At 41.1% G+C, this 19,963-nt stretch overlaps 1 protein-coding gene across 1 annotated transcript in view; it reads right to left on the bottom strand.

The window, feature by feature from the left end:
- Positions 1-19,963, bottom strand: part of CFAP58 (cilia and flagella associated protein 58) — a 90,373-nt gene that overhangs the window by 48,766 nt on the left and 21,644 nt on the right. The window contains exons 9-13 of the mRNA XM_069460177.1: positions 19,738-19,929; positions 8,164-8,325; positions 7,364-7,510; positions 1,441-1,581; positions 455-678 (exon numbers count right to left, since the gene is read on the bottom strand). Coding sequence (XP_069316278.1) covers positions 455-678; positions 1,441-1,581; positions 7,364-7,510; positions 8,164-8,325; positions 19,738-19,929 — 866 coding nt within the window. The remainder of the gene's footprint in view (positions 1-454; positions 679-1,440; positions 1,582-7,363; positions 7,511-8,163; positions 8,326-19,737; positions 19,930-19,963) is intronic.

Raw genomic sequence — 19,963 nt, 5'->3', positions numbered from 1 at the left:
GCAAGATTTAAAGACAGAAGAAGGTACACTAAGCTAAAGTGGAAGCTGCATTAGATAAATCAAGAGTAAGATATAAAATTTGGCTGCCTTCTAAGGAGACGGTGTTTTCAAATAATGATAAAATTAAATTTTCCACCTATTTGCATCTTGTATATAATTCCAAGAAAAAGACATACAAATGTTACAAGGATTAAATTTAAATATTGATGCTCCATCTCTTGCATTACCACCTATTAAAGAAATTCAAAAAAGCTCATTGAGGGAAAAAAAATGACTGAATTGTAACTTATTTGTGTTTGTGATTTGACTTGAAATTTGGCTAATAATTTCATTGCATAAAATTCATTCTGTGCAACTTAAAAAGGCCTTCCATGACCAACAAGCATGAACACAAGGTCACTTCAGGAGCTCCCCGCAGACCGCTGTGCCCTCAGCCCCGAGGGTCTCCTATTACCTGAGGTCCTCAACATTAGCCACACTCTTGGCAAGAATCCCCTTCTCCCGGCGAAGCTTCTTGATCTCAAGTTTGAGGATCCTCATGTCCTCCACCCTCTGGTTGTACTGGCTCTCGCCTTTATTCAGCACCGACTGTTGGATCTTGATCTTCTCGTAGAGCAACGCTAACTCGTCATTGCGCCGAACAAGCTGAGACCCCAAAATATCTCTCTCGCTGATGACCTAGAAAGGTAGGGAAGGGCATGGTCACCAGGGAACGAAAAGTCTTGTTTTTCATGATGGTAGCAGCACACACTCAGTCAACAAGTATCTATCGAATGCCCACATGTCCTGGGTACTAGCAATCGCCGGCTGGAGAGTCAGCACTGGACTCCTCTCATGAGCGTTTGCAAAAGCACCATACAACAAATAATCCATAATAATAATAACGGTCCAGTAATCTAGTAATCTTGGGCCCATGGATATACCATTTTGTTTGTTCGTTTGTTTTCCAACCCATTGTTTTTTTAAATGTTGAAATTTGAATGACTTCACGGTGGGCTAGCTCTTGCCAAGTTCCACCACTCCTTACGGTCTTGCACTGGCCAACTTCTCTCTGCCAGGTCCCTGAAAGCATTTACGTTTCTAACCCCCAAATCATGCACTTGAATTTCTATCTCCCAAATTATGTAATTATTCACTGCAGCTATAGGTAAGCAACTATACCAGAATGTAAGCTCCCTGAGATGGGGACCTTGCTGTCTTCTTGGCCAAAGTGTCCCTAGTGCCTAGAGGCGTGACCAGCACCTGGGAGGTGTTCATAAATATAAGTCTAATAAATGAGTGCACATGCCATAATTAGTCAACACAAGGCAGCTTCTGCTGCTGTTCCTCTGACAGGATGGGATGGCAGAGCTGAGAAAGGAATGAGGGTTCAAGAAGGGTGGAATCAAACACGTGTGTCTGCTGACGAGGTCCAGCAAGTCTAGCGAGGGGGTGCTCTACCTGGTCTAATTCCTTCTTCTGTCTCAACCTCTCCCCATCGGCCTCGGCAATGATCCGCAGCAGTTTTCTCTCTTCAGCTTCTTGCTTTTCAATGAAGTGTTTGGTCTCCAGGGCTTGTTGTCTCAGCTTCTGCAGCTCAGCCTGAAAAAGAATGGATGATACCGACAAATTTCATTCTGTAACGGCACAAACCAGGAGCACAGGGCCCAGAACTAGAAGTGCAGTTGTGCTTCTTATACTTTCCTCGGATGTTTCATTTAACGTGGTTTGATCATTCTCACAAACAAAACAAGCTTACGGCACACACACACACACACACACACACACAGAAGCCCATAAAGAAACAGCAATGCACAGGACAGTGAGCATGTTTATTCTATGAGTTGTGCCCTTGAGGGATTCTTATCATTTTTCTAAATATGTGCAGCAGGGGCTTCATTTGTATTCAGCAGCACTTCACCTCCTACCAGCTGAACACCAGGAGAATTCACAAAGCTTGGTGCAGAGAAGGACGTGGGGTGAGGACCGGGGAGGACTCCATGCCAGCTCCTGAATGGTCCCAACGCCACCAACACATTAACTGCAGACATAAAGCCCATTGCAAGCAAAAACTAAATTAGTCAAAGATAACAACTAAGTGTCTATCTTGTAAAACATCCTGATAGAACAGAAAGGACGTCATGGTATAAAAAGATAAATAGATCCTACTCCTACGACACTTCCAGTCCAGATGAGAGGATAAGATAGGCAAATATTAATAAGTCCAGGCAAAGTTTTTCCAGCATCAGCATTATTATCACGCAGACAGGAAGTCAAAGGAAAGTCATCACTGGACTGGGGTCATCGTGGAGGCTTTCTCAGAGAGCTCTTGCCCGAATGTGGCCCGTGACTGCATATGGAAATCATAGAAATTCTGGGGGAAAGGTGTTATGGACTGGTAATTTTCAAAAAGGAAAATTTATCCCCTCAAAGTGCACATTCACTTCTATTCCACAGGTATGTTTATGACCTACAGTATCCCAGGCCTGATACTAGGCATTTTGCTACTCCTGTCTCCATTTTATAAATGCAATTACATTAAAAAAAGAAAAGAAAATCACTTGCCCAAGGTCACAAAGCTAGTAAGTAGCAGAGTTGAGACTCCCACCCAGATCTTTTGATTCCAAAGCCTGTGCTCCCTCGGTCACCACCCAATGGTTTCAAACCAAATGCAGAAGAGCAACACTTGAGGGATTCGCCATCCACTGAAGATGATGGATATGACCAGCAACAGTCTGAAAATGGTATCTACCTGCGTTCAAAGGACAGGAGCATGCACCTGAAGGGATTTCTATTTCTGCCTGGGGTTTAGAGGGAAGAACCAGTCAGGTCCTTGGCAGTTGACAGATACTGCCAATCGGAAGGGTATGTGTCAGCAGGGAGGACGTACAACATTCGGGCTTGTGTGAACAATGGCATGCAAACTATAAAGTACCAGACAGCAAAGTATCCACTGTGGCTGGATTAAAGAGTCAGGTAGGGAATAGCTGGAGGGAAAGTTAGGCCAGACTGGGAAGGGCCTTGTGTGCCATGCACCGCATAGAGTATGCAATGGGGAACCATGGAAAGGAGAGGAGACTATGTCTTTGAGAGGTTTTCTGCCCAGCTGGGAAGGACAGGGGTTATCACAGACCATGTCAGCTCAAGAAAAAACAAATGAGGAGGAAGAGCTCTGCTTTCACCCATGCCTGGAATCAAAAGGGAGATGACAAGATGATACAATGGTTTCAACTTGTCAATCAATGGTTTTCAGGTTGGCAAATGACAGGAAAAGAGTAATAATGTTTTCCTTCAAGTAAGTATTGGGACCCACACCCTCATCCAACCAGAAAGGTCACCAAAAATGATGGAAAACCTCATACGTGCAAATGCCTATGAGCCAACCCAACTCTAGTCAAGTTCTGCCTCTAACCCGTGAAGACCAAGAGTCATTAATTCCACACCTCGAACTTATCCAAACAGTATGAAGACACTGTGCGCTTAGTAATAGATGTGTAATGTCACAAACTAAATGCAGCTAGCTACTGTAAAACCAAGAGTTTCTTTTATGACATTTTGTTTGTTCATTCATGAAATATGTTTTGTTCTAAGGATAAGCGAAAGGAAGTACTTACTGAGAAAAGATCTGGTGTAGTATTTACCATTTGGGGGAACTGCCTGTTAGGCAATCAGAAAGAACCAGCCTTGCTGTTCCTATAATCATTTAAGGTGACAGCAAAGGCAGCAATAAAATACCCGTTTGGCTCGTGCTTTCTTTAATAAAACTTTTATTTTCCCAGATGTACAACATTCACTTCCCTGTTCTTAAGTGCCAAGAGCTGATCGGAATCCATCAGCATAACAAAATGAAACCCCTGTTATATTAAAATGCAATCAACAGTGTGTAAAAGTATCTGTCTGAAATGTAAAACCACCCGTGCGTTTAGCATTGCTAGGTACTTTTTTCATAATATATCAAAATTCTGAGTGGTCTCCTTATGTCATAAATTTATGAGCTGTAAACAAGATGTGGTGTTAGATGTTAGCAGCAAATGTTAACATCAACAAAATACCTTGAGTCTAATGCACTTAGCAGTTATAAATCTGAGCTGTCTCACCCAGGAAAGATGGCAACAACTGCTGTGCACCCAAAAGCTCATCAAACAACATCCTAGGTAGGATCGGCGGTTTCTGCACCTATCGAAGTGTTAGTGGTGATATGAAGTTGTAATGAAATGGCAGGACATACCCTTTAGTCGCTGCTTCCACAATTATACAATTTCGCGATAGGTACTTATGGACTAAATATAATCTAATTTGCTATAGGTATAAATCATATGCTCAAAAGCCACATATGCAGGCATCTCACCCATTCATACATGATCCCAACATTCACTGGGTTTCATAGAAGCTGTCTATTTAAATCTAGCAAAACAAACAGGACCTCCTGAAATCTTCTAGCCACAAGAATAATTAGACTTTCTCTCTCTCTCATGGATGACAGCTCCCTATCCATGGCAGGCTACAGGGTCCACTAAGTAAAAGGATATGGTGCCCTGAAGCCAGTCCCTAATGTGGTGCTGAGCTCTGGACATGGAGAATGTGCTGCTGAATTATTCACCGAGAATCAAAGTGCTGTCAGATAGAGGTGGGATGATTGGGAAGTGACGAGACAGAATCAGGAGCTCGTTAGAACTGGGAGGCAGACACTCCAAATGAGATGGCTCCTTCAGTGCTGATGAAACAAGACCAGGACAGAATGGGCAGATGAACGCAGACGCAGCAACGTCTACAGAGAACTATTGATATTCTGTCATGACCATAATGTGCTGACAGTGTCTAGAATACTGAGGCACAAGCTGAGCCTGGTAGCAACTGAAAAAGTAAAAGCAACACGGATGGACAGGATTTTTCCGTTGAGGGGGATGAATGAGCATGAAGATGGCCTCCTACGGACAATTGTTTGTGTGTCGGCTCGCAGAAGTCGTAAATTGGGTTGTCCTGCCAAAGGACATCCCACGGTCTACCAAGCAGGCTAGGGCTTTCCCCTCCAGGAGGGCTTATGTACTCATGTAGCTTTGCAGAACTCACAATAATAAGATAAATGCCTCTTGGAGCACAGTTACTAGAAAATCTGCCCTTTCCCTCAGGGTTTTGGTTTGCAAACTTTAGATGCATGAAATCCAGAGACCTGTGTGAAGTGTGATTCAAATTCTTAGGCTAAAAAAGTCAAGAGGCTAAAAGTCAACATTTGAGCTGTAATATTTTTCTAAAGAATGTCAAATGGGCCTAATGATAGGCCAAAATTATCCAGTCGGAGCACCACTGCAAGTCACCCTTGGATAGCCTCAAATAATAAATCAAGCAAGCATCTTTCTCTGTTCCTCATTCTTGCCTTAATAGGAAATGCTGGGAGAAAAGGCATGGTAGTTCCACAGTAAGTCCAAAGCTATCATCTTCCTATAATCGATGACCCAAAGCTATCCAGACCTGGGATTTTCCATTGGGAACAGATTTTCCAGGACAGAAGCCTTTTAATCATCCTTCATATCCACCAGCTGCCAACTCTGCTGGCCCAGGACCAAATCACAAGACCCTATTGCCCTGTTTTGTATTTTATTATGATGCATCTTTGTAGCTGTATGTGTAGATGCTTGATGGTAGAGGGCATAATTGGAACCAATATTCACTAAAGTCAAACTCTGAGGAACTAGGAATAATTGATCTTTTGTATAGGACAGTTATTCTAAAGCAGGATTTTGTAGAAGGCAGTTAGTTCCACCTTGGGCTCCAGTATGGGGTAATAATTAATCTCTTGAATAGAGCATTACTTGGGAAAGTAAGAGATGAGACTCTACACCATCCGCTAAAGAGAAAGTGGTGATGCACCAAATGGATTACACTGAGCCTTGCTGATGTGGTCCATGGGGCTCATGGGTGAAGCAATATTTATAATAAGATTTTTCTGATTCATTCAGCAATAAATAAACCCCTTCTGACTACAGGCTCCAGGATGAAAGAAACCGCTTTCTGTAAAACTGCTTTTAAACGAGAGCAACAAGGGCAAAGATGCAGGATATTTTCAAACTTTAGAAAACATACGTATGTTTCTTTATATGTAATAGATTTGAATGCAGAATTTTCTATTCTTTTTCTGTCATAAGCTGGAGTGGGGGAGATGAAAGTCTCATATAAATAGAGCAGTTATACTATCTTTTTTGTAAAGATACTTCTGTTACAGCTTAATCTTTCTTAAAAAATGTGCCTTACGTTAATTTAATGTAGTTCTATTTCCACGAAAACCTATCATTAAGTTGACAAAACTTATTATTAAGTTGAGAGTACGTATTTCAATCTATGGCATCTTAGAATCAAGGAAATATGGCATTAAACCTGCCCGACACTAAGTACACATTTTCAAGATAGGGACTATCTTTGAATGCTAACGTGCAGAATCCGAGGTATCTGGTCTCTAACTTGTTGTAAACAGTTTCTGCAAAGGGCTCACAAGCAACCATGAGTATTCTGCATGTACATCTTCAAAATAAGTGGCATCATTCTCTTAGAAGTTCCCCTTTTTAGTCTTTTATTTAATAGATTAGAAGGGAAATCTATTGGACTGAATAGGAAAAGGAAAATACATTAGGTTTAGTGATGTATTATTATGAAACATACTTGGTTACAGGATTTGAAATGGTGTAATTATTTGGTATGCCTTCTTGGAAAAAGTTCTATGTTTGCAGACATAGAATGTTCTAAATTAGTGGATTTAAAAGGACATGTCTTAGTGAGATATACAAAGACAGAAATGATCCCTGGAGGAGCAGCTGCAAAGTTCTTAGACGCACAGAGGTAAAGTGGATTATGAGCCTGGTTGGGGCAAACTGAGAGACGACAGAGCTCTGGCACCCAGTTGATGAGGCTGCAGACAGAAAAGTCGCATGCATATGATGTAAATAATGTTAGGAGCAGAGGGACAAAGCATCAGCTTATAGAAGGCCCAGGGAGGAGTCTGGGAGGGTTGGGTGTGAGCACAATGGCTGGACTTGGGCTGTGAATACCAAGGGGTCATAGCGAGCCTGCAAGCCCAAGCACTTGTTGGGCGCTGCCAACCTGCTCGGTTCTCTCCCACTGGTGAATGGCAGCCAGCACAGATGAACCAGGCACTTGTGCATCTCTGCTACTCCCCACCGCGTTCTTCCCGGGGGCGCTGCCTGTAAGGAACTCTGACCTAGAGATCGTAGGGCTCATGCTCCTGGTGCCTTGTGTGGCCGGGTTTGCGGAACTAGCAACTGTGACCACAGGCCGCCTAGACAATTCCCCTGTCCCTTGCTGCCTGCAGTGAGAATGGAGGCTGCCTCGCGTGGGGACCAATAGTCCTTCCCTTCTATGACAAAGTCTGTACCTTCAATGTTTCCTTTTCCTTTTCTATTCGCTGCTGTTCCAGATGCAGCTTCACAAGTGCTGCCTCTTTGGCAGAGATTTCTTCTTTCAGTTGATCAACCTTATGGGTCATGATCTTTAACTTTCTCTTCATTTCTGTTATTTCATCCTAACAGAATGAAAGAAGAAATGTTTGGAAGTGCATTAAAAAGACATCATCATCCCTATGGAAATTCAATACATATTTAAGAGCTTTGAAGGGAAGCTCTCTCAAAACAACAATCTCATGATCAATTACAACTGGGCTATGCCTTTGTCTCTTATGCCTGTCTTTATAGCACTACCCCTCAAAATATTCTCATGAGATATATACAAAGTATACATAATGAATATGCCACACACACACACACACACACACACACACACACACGAGTATTCCTCATTTTCCAATTCCGAGGAATTGGAAGTACAACAAACATTATAGCAAAAAGATTTCAAAGCCAAGCTATGGAATTAAATGATGAGAGCTAATAGCTCCCCTCTGAGTCACGGTAGCTATTAGCAGTTTTAAAAACTAGGAAGAGGAGAATGGCAAGTCTACATAATAATTAAAAGTAGAACCGTGATCTCCACATCCTATTAAGTTGTGTCATTTCCATTTCAAACAACCTGATAGTACTGCATAAGTTGATCTTTTTCAGGTGAATTCCATGAGATTTCTTTTTTTGATCCATTCTACATTCTACCATTAGGATAACAGAAACTGTTTTAAACCCAGAGCAGAGAGAAATCAAAATGTAAAGACGTAAGTACATTCTTTACCTGAGCCTCAACCAGATTTTTGCTATAAAGATTCCTGTCTGACCTCACAGCTTCATACAGGTTCTGTTGCTGTTTTAATTTAGTCTCCGATTCAGCTACTTTTTTCCTGTAGTCAAAAATCTGCATTTCACGGGTTTTTATGTCTTCCATGTTCATGAGGACCTGGAGGAGAAAGAAGTATATAATTTTGGTTATATAGCCCCTCTGTGCTTATCGGTTCAGGACAAATGGAGTTTTTTTAATCTAAGGTGGCTGGTGAGATGCCAGCGATCAGAAAATCTGTGGCTATAATCACTACAGCACAACACAGAAATTCAGCCCAGCTGATTAGGGGGAAACATACATTTTATCTACTCCAGAGTTCTGCTCAATTGTATAAAAGCCGAACACAGTTATTTTGTGATCACAACAGAGAAAAAAAAAAAAAAGGAGAAGAAATTCTTTCAACTCTGAAAATCCTCTCCTGACCACCCTATCCACCGAAAAAGAAAAAAAGAAAAAGAAAAAGCCATAGGCTTAACACAAAGCACTAAGAAAGATAAATGATAACTTAGCTGTTTGGCCACATTGGATGCTTTATAAAGTTAACCATAAGACAGGAAAGTGGGCTTTGAACTCTGATAGTGATCATAACGCTGTCTTGCCAACATCAAACTCGCTCCATCAGGGGAACTCAAAGGACTTCATAAGAAATGCATTCTAAACCGGGTGCGGTGGCTCACTCCTGTAATCCTAACACTTTGGGAGGCCGAGGCAAGAGGATCACTTGAGCTCAGAAGTTCAAGACCAGCCTGAGCAAGAGCAAGACCCCAGTATCTATAAAAAAAAAAAAAAAAAAAAAAATTAAAAAATTAGGCTGGCATCTGTAGTCCCAGCTCCTCAGGAGGCTGAGGCAGGAGGATCAATTGAGCCTAGGAGTTTGAGGTTGCAGTGAGCTATGATGACACCACTGTACTCTACCCAGGGCAAGAGTGAGATCATGTCTCAAAAAAAAAGTGTTCTAGTGTGCATGAAATACTTCCAGGAAAGATGGGATGTAAGAATGATCATCTCCTTTTTGCAACTATGAAAAAGGTAGGCCTGAAATTCCAGCTTGAGTCAATACCTCTCAACAGGCAATCCAATAGCAGAAATTACGTAACGCTGACTCTCAGTGGCAATATCCGTAGAAATTGATTTTTTTAAGGATAAATTTCTTTAAAAATTTCTTAAGAAGAAAAATCTTAGAGAAGAAAACTGATCAAAGCAATAAAACTATGGTGTAAATAACAGCTAGAACACGGAAGGAAAAAATCTTTAAAAGGTTTCACTGTGTTTTCATGGAGTTTTCTTTTTTAATGATTGCAACTGAAGGACATAGGCACAGCAGTGTGACAGAGCGTGGAGAGAAGGGGACATACTTGACGTAACACGGCCATGGAACGTTCCTCTGAGGAAATGACATTTTACCTAGAGCCTAAAGGTGGAAAAGGACCTCTTGGACCTTTGCCATCACAACAGTCACCATGATTCAGATGTGGGCCACTTGTCAGCATGTTCCCAAATTATTGTATAAGGATCCTATTTTCCCACTTGTGGAATTACTATTTCAGAAAATACACTTTGAGAAGCCCTGTTCTATTGATGGCTATTGTTTAAAATATTTATCCTTTATATCTTTAAAAAAAATCACCTTTCAAAGTTTTCTTACAGATATTTAAGGAGGAATGGTATTAAATTTTAGTAAATGTTTTCAACATATGTAATTTTGTACTATTTTTTCTTACTGGATCAACTGATTTGATGTACTTAGTAATAAATTTTTCCTTTTAAAAACATTTTTAATTTCTTTATACATAGTTCCATGTGCCATAATTTAAAATAAATTCATAAATGTGAAATACATATTTATTTTCTTTTCCTTATTACTGGGATTTCCTTCTCCCTTCAACCCACATCACCCCCTCATCTACTCATAACATAACTAGGTTAACAAGCCAGTATGTGCCCATCCATATTTTTCTTTGAATTCTGCATATTCTACTCAGGTCAATAAACATAATAATGGCTAATGTTCATCAGGTACTTTCTATGTACCTGACATTTTACATGTATTAACTCCTTTAATCTTCACAAAAATCCTTTAAAATGTATGCTATCATCACCCAATTTTACAAAGAAGGAAATTGAAGTCAAAAGAAGTAATATTCTCAAAGTTATTCAAATAGTAATATACAGATACAGATATGTTTGTTTTCCTTTGTTTTTTGTTTTGCTTTGTTTTGCTTTTGGGGTTTTGCTTTTATTTTTTTAGCCCAATGGGATCTTATTATATGCACTTTGCTTTTTATCACTCAATAACACCTTGTGCAAATCATCTGAAATTGCTTTAATTCATTCTCTTTAAAGGTTGCATAATATCCTACAGTGTGGGTGTACCGTTATATACTTAACTCTTCACCTCTGATGGGCATTAACTTTGTTCCCACTTTTTTTGCCACTTCGAACCATAATACTGCAGTAAACATTTTTGTACATGTGTTCCCCTGCACTTGTACTTTTATTTCTGTGGGATGGATTCCAAGAAGTGAAATAGCTGGCTCAAAAGACATATATATTTTTAACTTTAATAGATATTGCTAGATTGCTTTCCAAAATAGCTGTAACACTTTACATTTCCACACAGCCAGCAATAGTCTTCTTAATAGAAAACTATCCTTGCAGTTTCAGGATAAACCAGCTTTGGTCATACTGGATGATTCTTTTAATGTACATTGAATTTGGTTTGCTAGAATTTCATTTAGGATTCTGCATGCATTTTCCTAAGTGATCTAGGGCTATAGCTTTCCCTTTGGTTCTATTTTAGTATTAAGCTTTCTGTTACCTTCCTAAAGCGAACAGAGTACCGTTGTGTTCACTCATTCATTCACTCACCCATTTATTCATTCACTCAGTGAACTTGTACTGAGGAACTTGCCACGGCAACCACATGAGTGACACAAACAAGAGGGTACACATTCCCTTCCTTCAAGTTCACCACTAGTGAGTGACCCCCCCCCATAGAAGGAATAATCAAGGAATGGGTACAAGTAAACTGAGATACGCATAAGGTGTTATGGGAGAATCAAAGACCAGAAGGTTAATGGATAGTTTCTGAGGACAGACCTATGCATGTTACCTAAGGAGTTAATATTGGAGATTTGCATAATTTGTGAGAACTGCTTCTTCCTTCTTAATCAACCATAGCCAACCAAGGGTTCACGTGAAGTTGGACCCTAAGGATCTTCTCCCAGGCCTGGAATCTTTGTACATTATCACTGTAGATTACTGTGGTCCCCAACCCCTGGGCCGCAGACCAGTACCGGTCCATGGCCTGTTAGGAACTGGGCTGCACAGCAAGAGGTGAGCAGCGAGCGAGGGAAACTTCATCTGTATTTACAGCTGCTCCCCACTACTCACATCACTGCCTGAGCTCCACCTCCACTACCCCCACCCCCACCCCAAGGTCTGTGGAAAAATTGTCTTCCATGAAACCAGTTCCTGGTCCCAAAAAGGTTGGGGACCACTGTAGAAGGCACAAGTTATATCAGTAAAGCAATGCCTATCAATATTACCCCAAATAATACAAAGGGCATAAGCAACACTTTTTCTAAATTCATACACAAAAAAATGACATAACATGAGAATTATCTGATTCTTAAAGGTTTGAAGGAACTCAGTTCTAAATTCATTGGGTGCTCAGTGTTGGAGCTAATTCTCTCTCAACTTTTTCAGCGGCTCCCATAGTTATTGATCTTTCTAATATTTCTACTTCTTCTTGAGTCGAACCTTGATGCATATATTTTCAAGAGAATTATCTGTTTCAACCAATTTTTAAAATTTATGCAACTAGAATTAGACACAGCATTTTTATGTTTTTACTATTGTTTTACTGTTATTGTTACCAACTGCTATCAAACACTTGATAGCAAATGAAAGAAAATGGCCCCAGGTAGGAATATATACAGACTCATTGGTGAATGGTGTGGATGGGTGGTTAGGGCCTAGAAGGAGGAAGATTAGAAAATCAAAGACAAGGTGTGGGGAAAAGGCATGTGGGTAGATCTGAAATGAAAAAAAATACCGTTCCTTCTTCCATCATTTATTTGATCCACATCTTTATGATCCTTTAAAATGAGTAGTTTTTAAGGCCTTTTAAGATATCAACACTGGTAGTTCAAATGTCTAAGTTAGGAATAAATTTGAAACTGAAATAAGATGTCCATCACTGGATCTGTTCTTTGTTTGCTTTTTTATTAAAGAAAAGGCACTGCCCTAGCATAACACTTGGCCTTTCTATAAATAAGCCATCACCTTCTCTGAGGTCAGTGAAATGAATAGATTAAAAATATTTTGAACAGCATCATCAGCATTCAGAATATCAAGCAGCACATCAGAGAAAAGACAAAATTGTTTGTTCAATCACTTTGAGAAATATTATAACAAGAATAATCCTTTGCACAGACAGAATAATGTTCCAGAGAAAGGATGAAGCTGGGGGCATTTTTTTTTTTTTTTTTTAGAATCTAACTAGCATGGTCCATCTTTCTGCACACAACAGTGCACAAAATCACACACTTGCCCCCAGATTCTTGAAGCTGGGAGTAATAAGAACCCATCATGACACCAAGAAGATCAAAGGAATTTCAGTTAAATGACAATGAAAAAATAACAAGTATTGAAACCAGAGGGAAAAGATAATTTACAAAGCAATTTATTGCTAAGTGTTGGGACTCCATTTATTTTGATGGAAATCATTCAAACCAACGTCACGCCGAAGTTGAAATCCTGAAAATTCATAAAATGTACAGAGTGTTAAGTAGCAGCAAAACCTCTTGTCAGCAAGCTGCTGTCCCCTGTTAAAAGTGGCATGTCAGAGACACGGGATGCCAGCTGTGGAGCTGGAGCTTAATTAATTTACTACATCCGCAGATACCTCCAATCAACTCATGAGATAAATCAGATCTGAATGTAGAAAGTTTTATTACAGGCAGGGAACTGGGACGCCTAGCATTTGTAGGCCTGCTTCGGAGGAGCCCAGAAAATGCTTGCAGTACATGATGGGGGTACAGTCCCGGTTTATAACCTACTCCTACCTTTTCTTTTTCTGTTAAAACAACCTGCCAATGGAAATAAGAGTGAGATAAAAAATCAATAACGCACACTAGAAAACTGCAGCACGGCCAAAACATCACATGGACTGGGGCAGGATAAGAAAGTAGGTCATTCTACCTTTAATGTACATTTCATGAAATATCAGTACGATAAACTTCTCAGATAAGTTTTTCTGACTCGATGTCAATGGGTTGAATGATGACAATGCCTTTACCTTCATAAAAAAACTGGAAAACTCGCTCTCTGAAAATAAAAAACACAAACCGTGCCCAGGCATGTGAAATGTGGAGTCTTCCCTATTTTTCTGGCTTTCTTATTTTATCCTCTATCTTAAATTTAGAGAGGCATATCTATCTATGCTTCTATTCTTTTTTTATAACCTAGTATGTTCTATTGTGAATGGGGGAAATAATAGTATCTACTTCAAAGGGTTATTATGAGGTTTTAGTGAGAGAATATTTGTGCCACTGTATAAGTACCTAGCACACAGTAATTTAATTATTTAATAAATGTGAACAGATTATTATGCTATGCTACATGATGTCATGTTATATAACTAGTACTTAAAAATTAATTTGATTTTTCTAGGAATCAAACACTGTTCCGCAGGAAAGTAATGATATGCTGTACACTTCTTTTATTATAACACAAAAAAGTTTATAATTTGTGTGTGTGTGTCCTTAATTCCCCTCTCTAGGCTTCTACCCAATTAAAGATGCTCTGAATAAAATTCAAATTAACATCAAAGAAACAGGAGCTTTATTTCATTATGAAGATATCTATCCAGTGGACAATGTTTCTTTAATCAACTTTTTGCTTTCTCTGCTTGCTTCTAAGCCCTTGAAAGCACATTACTATTCATTTCTTGGAAACTCTGTCCAGAGAGCTTTGCTTGACACTGCTATAGGCAAATGAGAAAACAGCTAAAAAAAAATTGTTGGTAGGAATTCATTGCAAAAGAATGCTTTTTGGCACATAAAATGTCTAGGAGGCAACTGCCAGAAGTTTAATATTTGGAATGAAAAAAGAGGGGTCCTAAAATGAGGTAAGTGCATAATATACAAAATGTTCAGCAGATTTAATAATAACCAGGACCTAGAATTTGTAAAAGTACAGAAAGGAGTAAATATGATGGACCACAACTTACATTGTCATTCTTCCTGCCTCTCAATTTATCTGAATAGTAAAATTTAGAGTGCCCAGGCACAGTGGCTCATACCTGTAATCCTGGTGCCTTAGGAGGCCAGGGTGGGAGGATGGCTTGAGGCCAGGAGTTTGAGACCAGCCTGAGCAACATAGTAAGACCCCATCTCTACAAAAAGAAAATTAGCTGGGCATGGTAGCATGTGCCTGTAGTCCCAGCTACCCAGGAGGCTGAGGCAGGAGGATTGCTTGAGCCCAGGAGTTAGAGCTTGTAGTGAGCTGTGATCAATGCCTGCACTCCAGCCTGAGCCATAGAGCAAGACCCTGTCTCTAAAAAAAGAAAAAAATATTTAGAGTGCAACAAAGGAAAAATCAAGAAGACAAAAAGTAGTGAACCCATGGAGTAGATTATCTTATGGTTCAATAAATATTCACTCTCTTCCCTCGTCCCACAACCTCATGGAAGGAGTATATTTCCCATGCTGTTGATGTTGGACTTGGCCATGTGACTCACCATAGCCAATAGGATATCGGAACATTAGGCAAGTAGAGAGACATGAAATGTACTAGTGTGGGTGAGGTATTGCTCTCCTTCCTTTCTCCATGAGAAACTTGTGGTTCTGAACTGGACCCAGGCCCAAAAGCCAAGCCCAACCAAGCCTAGCCTAGGTCAGCTGACCCTCACTCAGCTGCTGGTGTATGAGTGAAAAATAAATGCTTGATTTTGCATGTCACTGAGATTTTGTGGCTGTTTATTATGCAACATTATTATGTCAAGTGTTAACTAAGAAAAAGACATAAGTAAGAAAAGGTTGGGGATTCTGAGCCATCTAGTTCCGGCAAAAAGAAGGGTGGGGGATCTGCTTTCTCATTTGCAAATGCTAAGTTCAATTAATAAAATGTAATGTAGACTTTCAGCATCTTAGATTTCACCTTTCTTTCTCTAAGCCAGAAAGAACCAGAAGGCAAATGTTGATGTTTTTGCAGCCCAGAAAGAAGAAGAAACCATGCCTAGAAGTCACTTCCAGCTAAAAATGCTGAGAATAATTCAGGTAAGATCTTCTGTTGTGGCAACGCATTTCACAAGACTTTAAAGGGAGGGCAGACCCACAGTGATAAGTAAACATACTATTGTAGAAGAATTTAATATAGATACTTAAAAGTGAGTCTTCAACTAATTAATTCAGATGTCCAATTATGTTTTTCATTCATTCTTTCAAAAAATATGTGAGTAGCTATTTAATAAATAAATAATGTGAAGAACTTCAAATTGAAGAAGACCTGCCCCCAGGGAGCAGAGAGTAGAGTGAGACAGACATGCCAAATAATGGTAGGTTAACACGGGATTCCCCAGCTGCCAGAGAGGGGAACCAAGGACAGGGGAGCTTGAGATTATGTTTGATAAAGCTCCTTGGGAAGAGTGGAATTTTATATGGTCCTTGAAGGAAGGGCAAGGTGTTATTAATATTGCTTATTTATTTTTTATCAGGATACTAAGTAATACATACTCATTTTAGAAATTTTGAAAAATACAAAAGCACAAAAGGGGAAAATTAAAATAATACATATCCTTACAACCCAGAGATAACCACTATTAATATGTTGATATCTTTCCTTCCATTCTTTTTCCTATTAAGAAAAGGCAACGACGTGTCTGCTTTTTCTTCTTGCCTAGATTCTCAGAGACTACTTTTCTCCACCATGGTGGGTAACACACACACAGACACACACACGCACACACACACACACACACACAAGGACTCTCCTCCAGGGCAGGTCTGTATGAGAGTCTCCTGTCCCTGATTCTGCCACATGGTCAGGCTGCATGTACAGTTCTCCAACTCCAGAAAATATTTTCCCATGACATCTTTGATCTGGGCTTGGTTCCACCACCAGAAACCAACGCTCTGTAGTGGCTTCTACTCTCTGCCCTTCTTATCTCTTATCTTCTCTGTGACCATTATTATATTTAAATGTTTTTCTCTTCATTCTAAGAGAACTCTCCTAGTTTGCACTCCAGGTGTTCTGTTCTTTACTGGCTTCAGTGTGGGTTTTCAATCTGCTATGGTTTGCTTTCACTTTGTTTGGGTTTTGTTGATTTGTTTTTCAGTTTCTTCACAATTGTTCCTTATTCTATCCATCTCTTCCTTTTTATTTCATCTTTGCTTTTTCCTAGAGATGATGCCATCTTGGACTTATTAAACATAACCAAGATGACAGTCCTATATCCTACTGGGGTCACCCTATCCTTCACAACAAGAAGTCCAGAATTCCCATTCTATTGCTAAGAAGCCCAACATCCTTCCTGATATCTCTGAGAATTCTTGGAGGGATTGTATTTCTCCTACTCATTGTGGCTCTGGTTTCCTGTTGCCATAGCACTCTGGACTCCCAGTGGCATCTTGTCTCTTGCACATACAGTCCTTTTCTAGGACGTGTTACCTCACACCCCGTGCCGGCTCCTCAAAGTACAATCCCAACTGCAGGGTTGATATAGCAGACTATCAGTGGAGATTTGAGGAACTTAAACCCAAATATTGGGCTGGGTGCAGTGGCTCACATCTGTAATCCCAGAATGGCTGTGTTCTTTTTACACTCATGATCTATCCATTTGTTTGAGAAACAGTTTTTTAGTGCTGTGTGCCAGGATGCTAGAAATAAAGAAATGGATGGGACAAAGTCCTTGTTCCCAAGAGCTCACTGCAAAGTAGAGAAAACCAATACGCAAACAAATAATTACACTAGAGGTTGATAAGTGTCATTCCAGAGACGCCAACAAATTCATAAAGTAGGACGTGCCTAGCTCCACCAAGGGAATCAGAGGAGGCTTGGTCTGAGCATTTGAGCCAGGTCTTAAAGGATGAACAGGAGTTTGCCACGCAGAGAAGAGGAGGAAGGACTTTCCAGGGAGAAGAAAGAGCCTGAAATCTATCCTATAGGTCAGAGTGTCCCAACTTCTGTGCCTTGCATGGGTTCCATGTATGTACCAAAATACTGATGCACTCTACCCACAGATGGGCAGGTGGGACCTGGGCAGCTGGCATCCCGGGGTTAGTCCCCTCTAGCCCTGAACATCTTCATCCCCTTATTCAAATATGCCATTGATATGCGATTTTCTACCTGTGCTACAAGGAGAAAAATGTTAGAAAGCACTGCCCGAGAGAGCTGAGAGGTGACAGAGGTTCGTAAAGCCAGAGTAATAATAAAACCACATTGGAATTTTTAAGAGTTCACTCTGGTGGTGGCATGGCGGCAGCCAGGAATGGAGAGAGCCTGCTTATCAGGAAGATGCAATAGGAGGCTGCAATAGATGATATTATATGGTCAAATATATTCGCTGCCTCACCCTACAAGGCCCTTCCCTTAGAAGGACCACACTCCCACCCAGGATGTCAGCTGTGGCCATGTGATTTGCTTTGGCCAGTGGAATATGAGTGGACAGGCCCTGTGCCCTCCCCTTGTCTGCAGGAGCTCAGAGGGTCCTCTCTTCCCTTCTTTTCCCTTTGTCGAAAGGCCAGTGCATCCCGACAGAGTCAGCCTAGAATGAAAAGAACATGAAGCAGGGCTGCATCTGACCCTCAAAGGCCATTAATGTGAGCAAAAAATAGATCTTTCTTGCTGCAAACCACTGAGGTTTGCAGGTTATTTGTTACAGTGTAAGATGACGAACACAGAACTTATGTGCTAGTACAAAGTCGAGAATTCGAGTGCTTGACCTGACAACTAGTCCTCTCAGAGTCAGCAAATCTATCAGCAGAGCTTCTAAGATGATTAAGTCAGAAGGGGAATATGCTGTACTCCAGTGGCTCCCAGTCAGGGGTGTGAGAATCCCTGGGGGACCATTGTCCTGCTGGGGCCGGGTGGAGCACAGCACTGGTGCTCCTCCAGCAGCTTCTGCAAGCATCTGCTCAGTATGGATTTAGTCTAAGTGGAAAGAAGCTGATTTCCTGTTAGTAAAGCTTGTTTTCCACTTTCTTTATGTGTACAATTAAAATGCTGGCTGTCGGCCGGGTGCGGTGGCTCACTCCTGTATTCCTAGCACTCTGGGAGGCCAAGGTGGGAGAATTGCTTGAGGTCAGGAGTTTCAGACCAGCCTGAGCAAGACCAAGACCCCATCTCTACTAAAAACAGAAAAAATTAGCCGGGCATGGTGGCATGTGCCTGTAGTCCCAGCTACTTGGGAGGCTGAGACAGGAGGATCACTTGAGCCCGGAGTTTGAGGTTACTGTGAGCTAGGCTGATGCCACGGCACTCTAGCCTGGGCAACAGAGTAAGACTCTGTCTCAAAAAAATATATACATATATTGCCTGTCACCTTGTCATCTTCTTTGGGATTTCACTCCAAGAAACAAAACCAAACTTAAGTATGCAAGAGCATTGGTCAACACCATAGAATTTACTGTGGATTTCACTGAAGAGATGGAAGAAGGTCTTACAGTGCATAGCAGATGTTTTGCTGGGGGGTGTGGGAGGGTGGGAGTAATTAGAGTCTTTTCTCCCAAAATCTCTTCTCAGCCTCATAGCTAAAACTTTTCTGCATCCCCCAGCCCCCCACCCGCATCCCTGGACCACTGTTCTGTGTCATCTGCAAATGCACTAAAGAGAGTCCTACTTTAACCACTCATGCTTAATGCAGGCGATGCACTAAGACAGCTGGTTAAAGTACAATCCACATCCCTAAGTCACTCTTGTTGTCATGTCCTTGAGCCTTCTCCCCCTTAAGCAGTTTACAGGAACTAGAGATCTAGAACTCAGCTCCCCAGTGTATGGATTTCCACGAGTGGCAGGGTTTTCTGTTCCCAATAGTTTTAAAATGAAAAATGCTCTGAATGTGTGATGTATCTAGCTGATGCCAGTAGCCACTTACATCTTAATTTGAGGTCCTTTAATTAGGTTGTCTTCTCCTAACAACCAGTTGGAATCCTTGCTCTGAGGAGACAAGAGTTTCAGTGACAGATGGGGAGGAGGAGAATAGAGGGTTGAGAGATGATGATGCCACCAGCAGCCCCAGTGAGTCCAACCCAGGGACGCTATGCAGCAGGGCAGCAGGGAAGAGGGAGAATCCAGAAGTTGGAAGAAGGCCCTGGAAAGCAAAGCACACGCGTCGTCCGTTTCACAATTTGGCCCAGGACCAGCGGCGAAACAGCTTGTATTCCATCCACATCATTACTCTTAAATCCTCACGCAAACCATAAGCAGAAATCGGAATAACTGCTCTTTGCAGCAGTGTGTGACAATCAGAAATGTGCAGGAAAGAGTGTGCCTGTGCTCCATCCACCACATCACTGAGCGCCTTACCTTTTGAGTCAGGTCGCTGGCTTCGTTGATGTACCGATCTCGCTCCTTTTCCAGTTGGAAGATGATCTTTCTCTGCTTCTGAGCCTCGTCCTTGTAGTTCTGGATTTCCTCCTCCAAGGTCCTCTTGGCTTGCTCATGGAGCTTTACCAGGTCTATCTGCTTCTGGGTCGCGTTGACCGCCTTAAGCATATTCTAAAAATAAGGGCAACAAAGCAGTCACATTACT

The sequence above is a fragment of the Eulemur rufifrons genome, chromosome 28, assembly GCF_041146395.1.
Source record: "Eulemur rufifrons isolate Redbay chromosome 28, OSU_ERuf_1, whole genome shotgun sequence".
Taxonomy (NCBI): Eukaryota; Metazoa; Chordata; class Mammalia; order Primates; family Lemuridae; genus Eulemur; species Eulemur rufifrons.
This window is presented reverse-complemented; position numbering and strand designations above follow the sequence as displayed.